Genomic DNA, 15,605 nt, shown 5'->3' with positions numbered 1-15,605 from the left:
AAATACATTTAAACATTATCAAATGACTCCCCATATTTCATAGCTATTTCCATTATGTTTTTAAATTCATTCAGTGTTTTCAGGTGAGCTGTAGGAAACGTAATCGTGCGAGTACATGCGCTTACAGTAGGAAAACACACAGTATGATTTGTGTCACAGTCGTGATTGAACTTCACAGTGATGTTAAAATCCTTCTGGTCACTGGGAAGAATAGGCTTATGTCTCTGGCCTGTCATCCACTGCATAACTTTACCAGCAGTCATTTGTTCAGCTTCACCTTCTTAAAAACAGAGGGGTGAGGGGGGGACTTGCAGTGGAATGAAAACAAGATTAACAGAATTTTTATTAATTATGTTGTGCCATTATGATAATACATACCACGATCCTCAACTTCCTGTAGGAAATCCTGGAAAAAGTTCATTACATTTACTTCTTTGGTGTATTTCACAGAACCTTTGTCACTAAAGACAGGGTGGCAATTCTCCAGAATGAAGCCTGCATCCACCTTAAATAAAATAGATAGTGTTAGCATTTCTATATGCCTGTCACATTTAACATGTCCTCATTATAAAAACACCATAAGAACCACAATGGTTTACCTTGTCATCTTTTTCCCCTGGGACAAACAGTGGTAGACACAGGTCTGGATGCATTTCCATGACTTTCTGGAGATCATAGAGCTGCAGGCCTTTTCGCAGCTGATCAAGCATTGGAACAACTCTCATAGTGGAGTGTAAAACAATGGCTCTAGAGGCAATGTAATAATTTCATCAATAAATATTTGTTTAAAACACCAAACAATATAAAAAAAATATACAGAGTAACTCAATTTTGATGTACTATGTTATAAACATTATGCTTTTTATTTACTGTACTACATTTCATAAGATTACCAACGCAGGTAAAGTTAAAAAATTTTGTACTCCTCCGAGAATAAAAAGTATAGTGCACCTGATGATGTTGCTTTTCATGTCAGCAGACAATTTTCCAGTGTATCCACAGCTTAAAATCTCATCTGTAAGCTCACTCATGTCATCTGTTGAGTTAACCTAAATTCAGAGAAATAGAATACGGTCTTATCGGCATCCCTTATTTGCTTTAACTCTTAAATCATTACTATATATAACTTGCATATCTGGTTAATATTTTACCTTCTCAATGAGCAGGGAGAATTCCAAATCTGTGACATCACTGGTAGTCACCTGTATACCGTCATAATCTCCAGAGTGAAGATATTGGAAACACCACTCTCGCAAAAAAACCGGCGGTGGTCCTCCTTGTGCTAGACTGACAGCCATAATTTCTCCTGCACTTCTAATACCACAGTGGATAAAACAAAACCTTAAATCAATCAAAAATGTTTATCAATGTGAAAAGTGTTAACTGATCAAATCTTGCATACCTGAAGTAGTTACGATCCAAGCTGTTGAGACAATAGACAGGATTTTTCCCTTTTTTATCTACACCAGCGATAAAAAGTCTTGTTTCAATCTCTGCAATCATTTCTAGACAACAACAAATACAACCTATTTAAAATCTGATCTGACAAAATGTCTGCTTTAAAATATAAAACAGTTCATAATTAACTAAATTAGTTATACCTGTTAAGAACTCCTTGCTAAGAGCACCAGAGTCGACCCCTGCTTCGCCAAAAAAGGTAACCTTTAATCTGCCTTTCGGTGACGATTTCTTCTGGCGCTGCCACTGCTGCATTCCTCTGTTGTAGATGTCATTCCGAGAAACGCAGATGGAAAAGGTGTTGGTTTGATCAACTTTACTGCTGATCCAATTCAAAATCTCCCCAGAACTTTGTAATAGAAAAACAGAAATGAAACATGAAATGTACCAGCAAAGAGAAACAAACACTTTCTTAATATACCATTTTTACCTTTGAAGTGTATTTATTGGGTCACTGAAGTTATTATCATATTCTGCAGTTCTGCACACAGACAAAAATAAAAATGCTTTAATATTTAAAATTGCTGGATAGGAAACATTTAAATGATTAATATTAGATAAGTGACTCTAAACTCTATTTAGTAATTTACCGTAATCCGCAGTTGGCTGCGTGTATCTCAATAACATCACTGTCAAATGTTTTCTTACACAGTGGACACTCAGCAGTCTGATGTGACATTAAAATACTGAGTTAAATTATGCACAAACAATTGTTTAGGAACCATGCATATACCATAAACTGAAAGTTCATATTTTTTAATACATAAATAAATCAATAAACATCCTTCTAACCTTCTCTGTCCAGACTTCATTTATATTTGAATCACAGCTTTCAATATCTGGTAACTTTTCCAATTCCTGAAACCACAAAATCACATAGAAATTGTGTTTTCAGAGCTTATGAAATATAAACAAAAGATCAGTATGTCCAAGACATTTGGAACAAAAACAAAAACAACACGCCTCTTTCCAAGTGTCAATAGATCTTGAATTATCTTCTTGTGGGGAGTCTGGGGACTTCTCCATCGACTGGAAATAAAACAGAATCTCATCAACCTTGTTTTTAGAGCTCATTGGTGACTAAAATAAACATCTTAGACTTACATCATCACTTGAGATACACAGATCCACATGTTCCATCTTACAGTGTTTTATGTGTACTGGAAGGCACTGAAGAGGAACCATTTGGCTGCAGAGTGTACACTGGGCTTTGGGCATTTTTTCAAATTCCCTTGCATCAGGTGGTAATGGAGTTGTGTCAATTTGCTCTTGCAGAGGAACTACATACATTGTGCTCTTTCCATTGCTGCTCACGGTTTTTAATTGCTGTCCATTATACCCATCAGGGTCAGGAGGGATGACAGTCAGTTTCCGTTGCCCTCCTCCACCTACAATTAAAAATATATAATAGAATATAAATAGACAATCCACTAAAAATCTTTAACAGATAAAATCCATCCAATATCTATAAACACGTATGATTTTAATTCACATAAGTTTTAAGAGGTTAGGAAAAAAAAATTCAAAACAATCCTACATACCTGAGCACTTGTGCAGCAACCATCCTCCGCAGATTTTTGCCAGTTTTGGATATGCATTAACAAGCACCTCTGATAGCTTAATTATCAAAGGCAGAGTAAAACAGAGTAAGGAAATTCACCCAACACAAAAAAACAAGAAAAATGACATTATCGATCTTACCTCTGAATGAGTCATGTTTTCGGTTATAGTTAATGATCTTCTCCCAAGTCCTGCAAGTGTAAGTTGTAATTCTGTCTCTCCTTTGGGCGTTTTCTCATATTGTTGATCAAGGAGGAAAAAAACCACCAAAAAGCTTTTCTCTGGCCGTTTATATGGTCCAAAACGTTTTTTACCCCTTACTTCCTTTCTGAAAAATCCGGGAAATGACCTAAAAAAAAGGATTTCATTTTTATTTTGAGTCAGTTCAGAACATTGAGAACACTCACATGCACACTTATGTTTATGTTTAATGTTTTTTTTATACTGTACAAACTGTATATTCCACCAGTAGGGGAGAGCGGGGACAGTTGCAACATGACTTATTCCTCCGATCAGAAATGAGCTAGAGTGATGATACTCATACTGCACATGCTTAGTTAGCTTAGTTGTTTATTCTACCAGTAGACACACACACACACACACACACACACACACACACACACACACACAAGTTCATTAAAACAACAATTACATTGAATCTCACACCTAGCCATTTCCTGCTGAACTGACTGCCCATTTGACTTGGACCTTCTTTCTTGTGCTGACTGTCCACTGATATTGGACTGGTTCCCCACTTTCTGTTGTCCAACACTTAAGGTGTTGGTCAACATCGACACCAGATTCTGGGCTGTGTGCAAGATGTCACCTAATGGAACCTGATGAACAATGAAATATGACTTCAACACTTAAACAGTGAACACTTATATTACATGACCTGTGTATTACAGTGCATGTACACAGCTGTTAGTAAGTCAACACTTAAAAGTGCTAATTATTTTATGTAGGCCTATCTCATCGTGCGTACAGGCTGCAGTGACCTCCTAAACAACTGTATTCTTTAAGCACCTACATGTACTCTGAGAGCTAATCATACCTACTATAGTTATACTTTCTCTGTAATATTACTCCTCTCTGCTATTAGTGATAACTAACCCTTAAACATGTCCGAATTTGAAGAAGAAGAAAAACTTACCTGAGACGACGAGTGAGCGCTTGGCTGCTGATCCGCCATTTTGGCGCCAGTGGTTTAAAACGGTGATGGGGCGCATGCGCACTTCGTTGAATCTATTCATCTTCCCTCGATAGTGATGCCTGTGACCTTGATGATGTATTTTTGACAGTCGTTTCGCACACCGCACTTCGTGCTCGTAATTCGCATGTCGTGCGTGTAACGGAGCTGTTGTGAAAACAAGCGTTGTGTCTGTAAACTGTCATAGTCGTACATTTTAGAGTTGTACTCTAACAAACACACAAAATCTCGTATCTGTAAACTGTCGTGGCCGTAGATTTTGGAATCCAACTCTGACAAAAAACAGAATTACATACAATAGTTTTAAATTACGCACGAGTATATTAAAATTACACACAACTGTTTTGAATTACGTACGATTATTTTTGACAGTGATTTTATTCCATACTTAACAACTGCAGTTTTCAGGGAGTTTGGAAAAGTCCCAGAAATAAGTGAGGTGAAAAAAAAGATGTGGGAAGTGTGTCAAGATAGCAGGTTGACGATTTAAGGTGCTGTACTATTTCTTCCAAAATTTTGCTATCAATTGCTTCAAAAACAGACATAGTCATTTCTTTTTGAAATTGCGGTTGAATCTGTGTGACCTCTGTATAACTAGAAGATGTGCCAATCTCCTTTCTGATATTATTGGTGGGTTTGTCAGTCTCTCAACAGTAGCAAAAAGAGTGTGAGTGTTGTTTAAGTTACTGTTTATGAGGTTTGAGAAGAAGGTCTGTCTAGCTGTGGCTAGTTCTGTCTTTATAGATGCTATAGTGAATTTCAAGTTTTGTCTTCCGCCACATCCGCTCAGCTTTTCTGCATTGTCTTTTCATACTCTGAACTGCTGTTGATTCTCTCCAAGATGATTTTTGTCTGCCATTCTTCTTAATTTCTTTTTCAGGAGCAATATCATCAATAATATTCTCAACTTTTGAGTTAAATGAATCCAGGGGAAGATCAACAGAGTCTGCAGAAATGCTTGGTGTTAAAGATATAGCCTTCATAAATAGCGCACTAGTGTTCTCGTTAATGCATCTCTTTCTGACAGAGACAGATCTAGATTCAGTGGTAACAGAGATCAATATATCAAAGAAAATACAGAAGTGATCAGATAGTGCTACATCCTTAATAACAATAGATTCAATGTTTTGACCTCTACTGATGAGTAAATCTAGAGTGTGTCCACGATTGTGTGTGGGTCCATGCACATGCTGGATCAGGTCAAATGTGTTTAAAACAGTTATAATTTCTTTTGCAGTTTTGATTTCTGCATTATCTATGTGAATATTAAAATCCCCTGCAATAGTAAAACAGTCAAACTCTGAGGAAATCATTGATAACAGTTCTGTGAATTCTTCAATAAAGTCTGGAGAGTATTTTGGAGGCCTGTAAATAATGATAAACAGAATGCGTGGAGCACATTTCAGCACAATACCTAGGTATTCAAAATACAAATACTGACCAAATGACACTTGCTTGCATTGATAAACATCTTTAAATAGAGCAGCTCCACCTCAACCTCTCCACTCCACTTACAGAATCACTGCTGAATGTAACAGAAGCTGATGAACACATCTACTGCAGAGATGCAATAAATGAAGAGAAGTGGACATCAACAGGGACTCCTGGAGCTCAGCTTAATGTCACAGATAGAAAGAAATGAAGCCGATTTATGTAATTTATATGCTTAAAGTTTTACTACTTTCATTTCCATTAAACTAATGATGTGATAACAGATGATGATGAGTTGTTGTTGCTGTCAGATCTGCAGGTGGAGACAGAGCAGAGTGTGAAAGAGAGAGATTCAGTCACTCTGAGATGTAAAAGCAGCTGCTCTCTGCCTCAACAAACAACATTCATCTGGTACAGAAACACACAGATAGTAACTACAGGAATCATCTCAGAGAATCAGCTTAAGCTGCGGTCAGTCAAGCGTCATGATTCAGGAAACTATCAGTGTGCTGTTTCAGGAACAGAACCTCAACATCTGAAGTCTCCACCTGTTTATCTTAAAGGGGGTCATATAATGGTACATGCACTTTTACAAGTTGATTGTACTGAAATGTGTGTTAGCATTGCCTGTACACAACCATCATAAAATGATAAAAATCCATCCAGTGTTTTTTTTTTAATCTCCTTATTTGTTTTACCCTGTCTCAAATCAAGCCGTTCGACCGTGTGATCCAAGACTATAAATACTCTAATTGATGTTTTTCAATATTATGCCAGAATAAGTTATGTTATCTGATCACATATTTACTTTTGTATAGGCAAGCACATCTTACCCTCAACTGTTGTCAAGGCAACACTCCACGTGTGTTGTGTCAAAAACGCCCCACAGAACAGAGGGGCGGGGCGAGCAAAGCTCATTAGCATTTAAAAACACACACACTAAAACCGTGTGCTGAAAACAGAGCTGTTTTTGAGCAGGTAAAATGAGTGTTTTCTTACAATACTAATGAGAATTTTTAATTAAAGTATATTACAAACTTTCAATTTAGACCCTAAAGAATCATATTAGCTTGTACAAAAATGGCATTATATGACCCCTTTAATGTAGTATGTGAGTACAAACTTGATTAACATTTGTGAAATATTTCATAGATTTTTCAGGTTAGATCATTCAGAATTTAGTTGGATAATTTCAGGCTCAGTCATAAAAACTGCATAACAACTTTGTTTATTAGACATGGTTCGTTCTTAATAATGTAAAAATGTGTAAAAATTAAGGCAGCGGCTATTTGCACTAAGTGTAAATAGCGATAGATGCTATTTACACTAAGTGCAAATAGCATATTTTTTTTTTAGTGACAGATGCTATTTACACTAAGTGCAAATAGCAATGGATTCTATTTACACCAAGTGGAAATAGCAGTATTTTTTAATGATATGCTATTTACACTAAGTGCAAATAGCTATAGATTCTATTTACACTATGTTAAAATAGCAAGATTTTCTGCTTTTTATACTACTTATTGCAAATAGTGGCAATTATCTGCACCTCAGCATTGTAGTACATTATAAAACAGTAAGCAATAATACATTGTAAATTATAGTTTTAATTCAAATGATTAAATGGATGCCACCTTACTGGGACAATAAAGCCCTCCCCACACCTACCCTAACCCTACCCGATACTTTTATTCTCAACTTTTTGATTATTTCCTTCATTTTTATTGAAAATAAATGCCTTTCTGATGTGATATGAGATTTGAAAAGGGAGAAAAAAAGTTCGGCAAAAGGCGGGTTCGAACTCGGGTCAATCATGTCAAAGATCATGAGCCATACCATCTATGCTACTGAAACTTATACTAGATGAGCGTCTTTTTTTAGTGTTGACTAACTCAATTACACCTTGGTGGGTGGAGTTAGTGTAAATAGCCTTTGCCAACAAGGTGGGCTATTTGCACTTAGTGTAAATAGACACTCCGAAAAAGGCATGCATGAATCAGAATACATGAATTAAGAAAGCATGAATCTGTGTTTAGAGACCATCTTCAAAAATCTCAGGTTGATAAATCAGTAAATTTAATATTGTTTTATTTACTGTGCACAAGTTAAGATATCAATTTTCACTAGTTGTTGACCAGTGTAAGGTTTTTATTTATTTGTTTGATATGTCGGAAGGACTTTTATTTAGACAATGCACAGGACTGATTATTTTTGACATTGCTGAGAACGCCAGCTCCCCTTTATCCGTCTCGGTTTAACGCTTTAAATCATACATTTTTAGACAGAACTGACAAACAAATAACGTAAACAAAAAGTAAGTTCTTTCATTAGTAATAGGTAAATGTTAGTCTATAATAGCTACTTACCTACCATCAGTGATATATAGCTGACTAAGACACATTAGTAATGTCTTTAAAAGTGAAACAGTGGTAACATGTAGACATTGCAGTGAATCCCGGTACTACTATACTGTACCCAGTCAACACGTGAGATCACGCGATGATCACAGTGCCATCACACCATTCTCATACAGTGACAATCACAGTGTGAGTAATATATGAGCTCATTATGAATTCAAAATGCTGAGCAGGTTGAGAGGAGGCAGTTTAAACATTGGTCACCAGGGGGGGGGGGGCATTCTACTTCCTGTTTCTCAACACTATCACAGAGATATTACAGTGCTCTCACATGATGAGCTCATGAGTGCACGCCCAGCTAACAGATTTCTGTTATAAGATACAACTGAAACATACGTTACCATGGTGAGCAGCGCAAACTCAAGAAGAGACAAATATAGCCTAGATCAACACAGGACATTACAGTACTGCACTAAGAAGATTTATATATATATATATATATTTTCTTATTTATTTATTTATTTTCATTAACAATTACCAGCATCATAAATCTCAACTGTCAATAACGGACGCATTCAGCGGTTGCCATGGAGATCGTTTATCCTGCAGACATTAAAGGAGACAAAAGAAAAGCATTTAAACAGACACTGTTACATGAACATCCTGAATCCCTTTGTGTTGATATGACGTCTCAAGAAAAGAAGACAAACTTGATATTCTATACAGAGAGGAACCTCATATGGAAAAGTGTTATTAGTGAACATTTCCCCTACACAAAGAAGAAGGGAATCTGTAAAGGAAGTCAGATCTGCATTTTTGAATCAGCTGACCACTCTTCCCATTTCTAATCCATCAATCTGTACAACAGTGGAATGGTCTTAATTCAAGGGAATGAAGCTAGTCTCCAAGCTTTCGAAAAATCATGTCCCCTTTTAAAGCAGACAGTTGAGAAGGAAACACCTTGTAGTATTAAAGAGGAATCTGAAGATGAGAATGAACCGCTGCCCTGCTCTCCAGTCAGCACATCTCCGGTCCCATCTGATGAACTGATGACTGAGCAGGCCACACATGCGTCCAGTTATCTCCGGTGTCTTCCTGAGAAAATGGTTCTTCTAGAGATTTAGGTGTCAGAATTAAAGCAGCTAATCCTGAGCCGCCCAGATGAATTTACCATCAATAATCTTAAGGCTGAAATTAAGGATTTGCACAATGTCAACATGAAACTTAAGGCTGAAATGTCAAAAATGAAAGAGGACTCAATACAGAAAGAAAGAAAGTTCACGGAAAACATCCACGAGTTAAAAGAAAAGCTGAAAGAACAGACTGCAATGTGTTTACAGCTGAAAAACAGGGAAAGTGAATCTCCCAATAACAACTCCATCATGAAGTGACGTCACACAGCTCCACACCTCCAGACACAGTGAAGGAGCGCACTCACACACCGCCGCCGTCCCACAGAACACCAGTGACTCAGGCCTCAGTAGTTCTTCTGATGGACTCAATTGGAAAGAACATTGAACCCAAGAAACTCTTCCCCAGACAGCGGGTTCTAGCGCTCCACTGCAGAAACACTAAACGTGTTCATGAACTGTTCACTAGTGATGATGAATGTATTATTATTCATACAGGTACGAATGACCTCCATAGTTTAAATGAAGGTACAGCCAAGGCAATGCATGAGATGGCAGAGAAAGCCTCACAGACATTCCCCAGTTCACGTGTACTGGTCTCCACCTTGATCCCACGGCTGGACGTCCCACCCTCTGTGATTGATAAGATCAACGAAGAGGTCCGTCACTCCTGTTCCAGTCTGCACAATGTGCACTTAGTCCATCATAGCTCTGTAAGACCATGGCACCTGTATGACGGGCTCCACCTGAATCAGGATGGAGTCAGGATTTTTGCCAAAGTTATCAAAGATGGACACTTAGACGCCTCCCAACAACCGGCTATAAAGGAGCAAAAAGAAATGTGAGAATGCAACCGTTTGAGCCATCTGGACCTTCATCTTGCTCAAGAGCACCACAAGACCTTCACAGACAACCCATGACTTCAGGCTGGTCTGACAGACAGCAAGAGAGGCAGCCGTACACTGAAGGCCCGTCCCAGCAGAGACCAAGCTACGCTCAGGTACTATCACAGCAGACACCTTCAGCAGCGGCTCAGGAACTGTCCATTACTGATGTGGGAGAAATTAAACGACTGCTAAACCTTATCTGCAACAAAATGCTCAACTGAAATCTACAATGATTGATCACAACACATGATTATTATCATTGTGATTATTTTTATTATCGATTGTTGTTATTGTTATTTTTACTATATTATTATTTTTAAGTCATTATTCACAATGATTTATTTCAATCAGTTTGACTACCTTTTTAATTGTTCTGTTATTACTATTACTTTGTTATTTTGTTTTGTTTTGTTTTATTGGGGGTTGTTGCCTCAGTTAAACAGCAGTATTACTTAATTGCCGATCATATACAAATTTTAAATATTAGCTTTTGGAATATTCAGGGTTTGTGCTCTAAAACATTTGTATTAAAAATCACAAACCTTTTTTTAAATAGTATCACAAATGTTGACATCCTAATTCTAACAGAAACATGGTGTAGTTCAGATGTGTCCACTCAGTGTCCAGCAAGTTACTCTGAAATCATAGTGTCCTCCTGGAAACTCAACTCAATACATCGTGGTAGAGATTCTGGAGGTTTAGTCATATGGATAAAAAATGACCTTGCCCCTTTTACATCATCAGTACAGCAAGGCAAAAATCACATTTGGTTAAAATTGGATAAAAGCTTTGGAATTATAGATAAAGACCTTTTTATCTGTGGAATTTATATTCCTCCATCAGATTCCCCATACTATGACGACAAAGTATTTTACACTTTACAGGAAGAAATTAATCAATATCAAACTCTGGGGAAAATTTTACTATGTGGAGATCTAAATGCTCAAACTGGTTCAGAATTAGACTATATTGATAACTCGGGAGATAAACATCTGTTCACACATTTACCCCAAGATCTCTTCAGTACTCTACCTAGAAGAAATAACCAGGATACTGTAGTCAATAGGCATGGGAAAGAGGTATCCCACCTTTGTCAAACTTTAGGTCTTTATATCCTCAGTGGTAGAATCAAAGGAGATTCCTGTGGACAATTTACCTATAGCTCAAATCTCGGCAACAGTGCCAGATCAAATATAAGCCACTCCCATTTCAGTGCACTTACCGTCAAAGCTCAGTCACCCCTGTCTGATCGCAGCCGGATCAATCTTTTCATTAAAGGTGAACACATCAAATCAAGAGAAATTCATAAAAAGCCATTTCATCTACATAAGCTCAAAACACCATATAGATGGACTCGTAATGCTGCTGAAACATATATTAAAGTATTGAAGTCAAATGAAATAGTCAATTCCATAACACTGTTTAACAATTCCACATATGATAATAATTGGAAAGGAATAAATTTAGCAATTAAACATATTAATGACATTTTTGAAAATATAGCAAAAAAGGCTAATTTAAATGAAACTACCACATATAAACACAACAATAGAGCTAAACAAAAACCTTCTGAAAAGTGGTTTGACCATGACTGTAAAACAATAAGACAAGAGCTACGATTAGTTTCAAATCAAAAACACAAAGATCCAGGCAACTCAGAATTATGCTTATAGCACTCAGAACTTCTGAAACAATACAAAAACACACTGAGACAGAAGAAATTGGATTATTATAACAACACGCTTCAGAAGATGGAAAACACAATTGATCGATTGAGCACTTGGAACGGTCTAAACAATACAAAGCCACAAGACCTACAAGATGGTCAAATTTGGAAAGATTATTTTGAGAAGCTCTATACACATCAAATTGACCCTCTGAATAATCCCAACCAGTTAAAAGTCCTTGAAAAATGTAATGCTCTTGAATCATGTATCAGAAACAACCAAAATCCACTAGATTATCTAATAACCCAACAAGAACTTAGTAAAACTGAAATCCCTCAAATGTAAGAAATCCTGTGGCCCTGACAACATAAAAAATGAGATGCTTAAAAACAGCTCTCCTGAACTTCAGATTGCACTACTCAAAATTTTTAATTTGACTTTGAGTTCAGGCGTTTTTCCTGAGGTCTGGAATACAGGACTCATCTCTCCTGATGTCGCATTTTAGTTGTTTCAATGAATTTTACTTGAGACAACTTGCAGCTTCTGAATTCGTTCATTCAACTTAACATTTTAAGTTTTCACTGTATCAACTAGTTTGTAACTAGAGTACTCCTCTCAACTTAAAAAAATGTGTTGAATCAATTCAGTAACGATGTTACGTTCTCAGCGTCAATTATCAAGAACTCGTGAAGACTGTTGCAGACAAAACACCTTCGTCAGCCATCTTGGTGAGCTTCTCCACAAAGTTTGGAAACTCTCTCAATCAACAAATTTGGTAAGTACATTTTTGTATTTATCGGTTTAATATGTGTACAATTACGTGTGTTGTCTAATAAGAGTACAAGTATGGTTTAAAGCGCCATATTTTTCTAGTTATATGTATGCCAGTGCTAGTTTCGCGGCACTATGAAGCCTCAAAATACATGTGGTTCCACAGTATTTTCCACATAGATATTATATTCTCCCATGCGGTACTGAGCTGAACCTATCTGGAGAACGATAAATTTGATATGCATTATTTGAGCCCAGTGCTGCTTTAGAGACGTTCAAACAGAGCACGACACCTAGCACAACGGAGAGCTGGATTTAGAACGGCGGGAATTAAAAAAAATGAGCTTCTTAAAACTTCACAGCGTTTTATAATCCCTAAAAGACATCCGTCATACATTACACATCGATGAAAAATGAGGAAAAAACAAGATAACTACTCGAACTGAGTCTTTTTTTCAAGTTATATAAGCAAAACACATGAGCAGCTCCCTCAGAGTTTGTTTGGAGCGCGTGCATTTGATATTGCTGACTTTGAAGTTCTAGCTTCTTTCAGTTTTCTGAAGTAGTTACTGAAGTTTCTCACCGGAACCCATTGTAATACTGCGTGAATATATGATCGTAAGTATATGAGTGTATTAGACATACACTACCAATCAAAAGTTTTTGAACAGTAAGATTTTTAATGTTCTGTATCTTCTGCTCACCAAGCCTGCATTTAGTTGATCCAAAATACAGCAAAAACAGTTATATTGTGAAATATTTTAACTATTTAAAATAATTGCTTTCTATTTGAATATATAATTTTTTCCTGTGATTAAAGATACATTTTTTATTAACATGCAAGTTCTCTAACTCTTTTGTTGTTTGCAGAATTATACCTCAGAGCTTCCTGTTTCTGTGTCCAGACTAAAAGGCTCCGGTTAAATGGATAGGTGAGGTTTGTTTGTATATTACTGTAGTTTGTTGTGTAGTTTGTAGCTCTTTGGTCACAGTAGTAGGAATGTAACGGTATGAATATTTCCTATCACGATTATAGTGCCCAAAATTATCATGGTTATCAGTATTATCACGGTATTGTTAAAATGTGCTGGAGATGTTCAAAAAGTACCGACACATAAATCACTTCACCAAGTTTTATATTTAAAAATCAACAAACAACAAATAAAACAAGTTTTTGTTTGCGTTATCACTAAAGCAATAACATTAACAATGATGTTCGGATTTAAATGACAACTTGACTGACAACAGTTTAATAGCATGTTCAAACATCTAATGTAAATGTTCAAATAAAGCTTTGAAAAAGTTTCATGAAAAGGTAAACCTCACATTTCAGCCTTTAAATAAAGAAAAGGGTTAACTTAAGTCAAAATGATAATTGATTAATAAATGATTATATGTATTTTATCTGCTCCATAAATAATTCTAGATAACTTATCTGAATTGTTTAAATGTGTAAAATCCACATAAGCTTGGTTTTCATCAACCAGTCAAAATTTACAGCAGGGCATGCAAATTCGATCCGTTTGGCCAGACAGAAACTGCACACAGGCTGAATGTAAATATAAGTCTCTGTAAATCCACTCTCTGACACTAGGTGGCGCTTTATTTGGAAAAGCTGAATTACAGCTGTTTCCCGTAAACTCCGTGGACAAAGCAGTATTGCGATTAAGAACACTTCCACTAGGTATTACATGGAGCGAAGATGAAAACAAAATGCCATCGAATCGTTTCTGAAGACTTCTGAAGAACCTTCAGAGGTACATTCATATAATTAATTCATTCATATATTCATTTGTATTATTCCCTTAGCACTCTTTTAAGACCTCCCAGCTTTTCTGCCCTGTTTTCAATCAAAACGAAACTACTCTGTGTGCTGTGTGCACATGAGACTGTTACTTAAAACTGTGCTTTATGCTCGACAGTATTTATTTATCGTGAGTTGTTCAAATCGCGGTAATCGAATACGGTTTTAATGATAATAAAAATATGAAACGGTAATACTAACCGTGGGGAACTTTATCATGATTTATCATCAAAGCGGTAATCGTTACATCCCTACACAGTAGTATTTCTAATGCTAAAATACTGTATAATTATTGTTGTTATCCAATCCATACATCTTTCACATTTACCAATTAGTCCCTGCCTCCACTTGTAAGTGCTTTATATTGTTGTTTGTTATATAAATGCACTTATTCAATCCCATTGCTATCCATTTATGTTAGCACATACATATTTGTTTAATTTATGAAATGCAAAGTAAATGTCTTTATGTCTAACAGATTGAAGCAGAGTTCACTCGCCTAACGTTTAAGGACCTCATGAAGTCGTTTCTGTAGGGTTTGGACCAGTATATACCCAGATTTCTTCAGATGTTTAGAGCAAAGATAAGCAGCATTTCACAATTGACCTATCGGTAAGCCCCTCCCTCGAACGCAGACTAGCCAATGGCAGTCGAGTATCAGTTGCACGGGGAGCGGAACTCGGACATCTTTAGGTTTCAGCGCCATAGAGAAACATTGGAAGATCCGAAGCTCGCATCGATTTTATGGGGTTTATGCTTCAAAAATGGAAAAACGATGTGCCTGGGGTACTTGTAACACTGATTCCAGGTATCCTGAGAGGATGGGCGATATAATTTATTTTATTACATTTCCTGAATTCAAACAAAACAGAGCAAAATGTCCCTAAGTATTCACCCCAATACAAATGAAGACAAAAACGTTCATTTTCTGGTTGTCATACACTATATTTTTCTTACTCATCTCGGGCCTGTTCGTGCAGAACAGTTGTGCCTTTACATCGTACACCCGTTGTGAGCTTTTGGATATCGGTTTGCAATTTCCGACACTTTTATGGACAATCTTGACTCCTTCCTGAGATCGCTAGGACACCGAGGCTATGCACCCTACCCGGCCGGGCGGAAGTGCTCGCAGGCGGCGTCGAGATCGTAAACAAAGGCGGGGAAGCGCGGAGGACTAAGAGCTAAGCTAAGGCTAACACCACACCGGCTCTCTTTACCCAGCATTTTCCTTGCCAATGTACGGTCGCTAGTGAACAAAATGGAGGAGATTCGACTCAGCATCACACACAGCAAGAAACTTTTGAACTGTAACGTCCTAATCTTCACGGAA

The 15,605-nt window shown here is 36.9% G+C and overlaps 1 protein-coding gene and 1 pseudogene across 1 annotated transcript; one reads left to right on the top strand and one right to left on the bottom strand.

Annotated features, from left to right (window-relative positions):
* Positions 1-15,605, top strand: part of LOC131546541 (B-cell receptor CD22-like) — a 127,875-nt pseudogene that overhangs the window by 60,830 nt on the left and 51,440 nt on the right.
* LOC131546565 (uncharacterized) lies at positions 6-2,283 on the bottom strand. Its single transcript, XM_058786214.1, has 9 exons — positions 2,049-2,283; positions 1,889-1,939; positions 1,602-1,807; positions 1,403-1,505; positions 1,152-1,314; positions 952-1,049; positions 600-747; positions 379-505; positions 6-280 (listed from the first exon to the last, which is right to left on the bottom strand). The coding sequence occupies exons 1-9, from the start codon at positions 2,135-2,137 to the stop codon at positions 9-11; spliced, it is 1,257 nt and encodes a 418-aa protein (XP_058642197.1). The 5' UTR covers positions 2,138-2,283; the 3' UTR covers positions 6-8.

The sequence above is a fragment of the Onychostoma macrolepis genome, chromosome 01 (genome assembly GCF_012432095.1).
Source record: "Onychostoma macrolepis isolate SWU-2019 chromosome 01, ASM1243209v1, whole genome shotgun sequence".
Classification (NCBI taxonomy): domain Eukaryota; kingdom Metazoa; phylum Chordata; class Actinopteri; order Cypriniformes; family Cyprinidae; genus Onychostoma; species Onychostoma macrolepis.
Note: the sequence above shows the minus strand (reverse complement) of the source record. Positions and strands in the feature narration are given on the sequence as shown.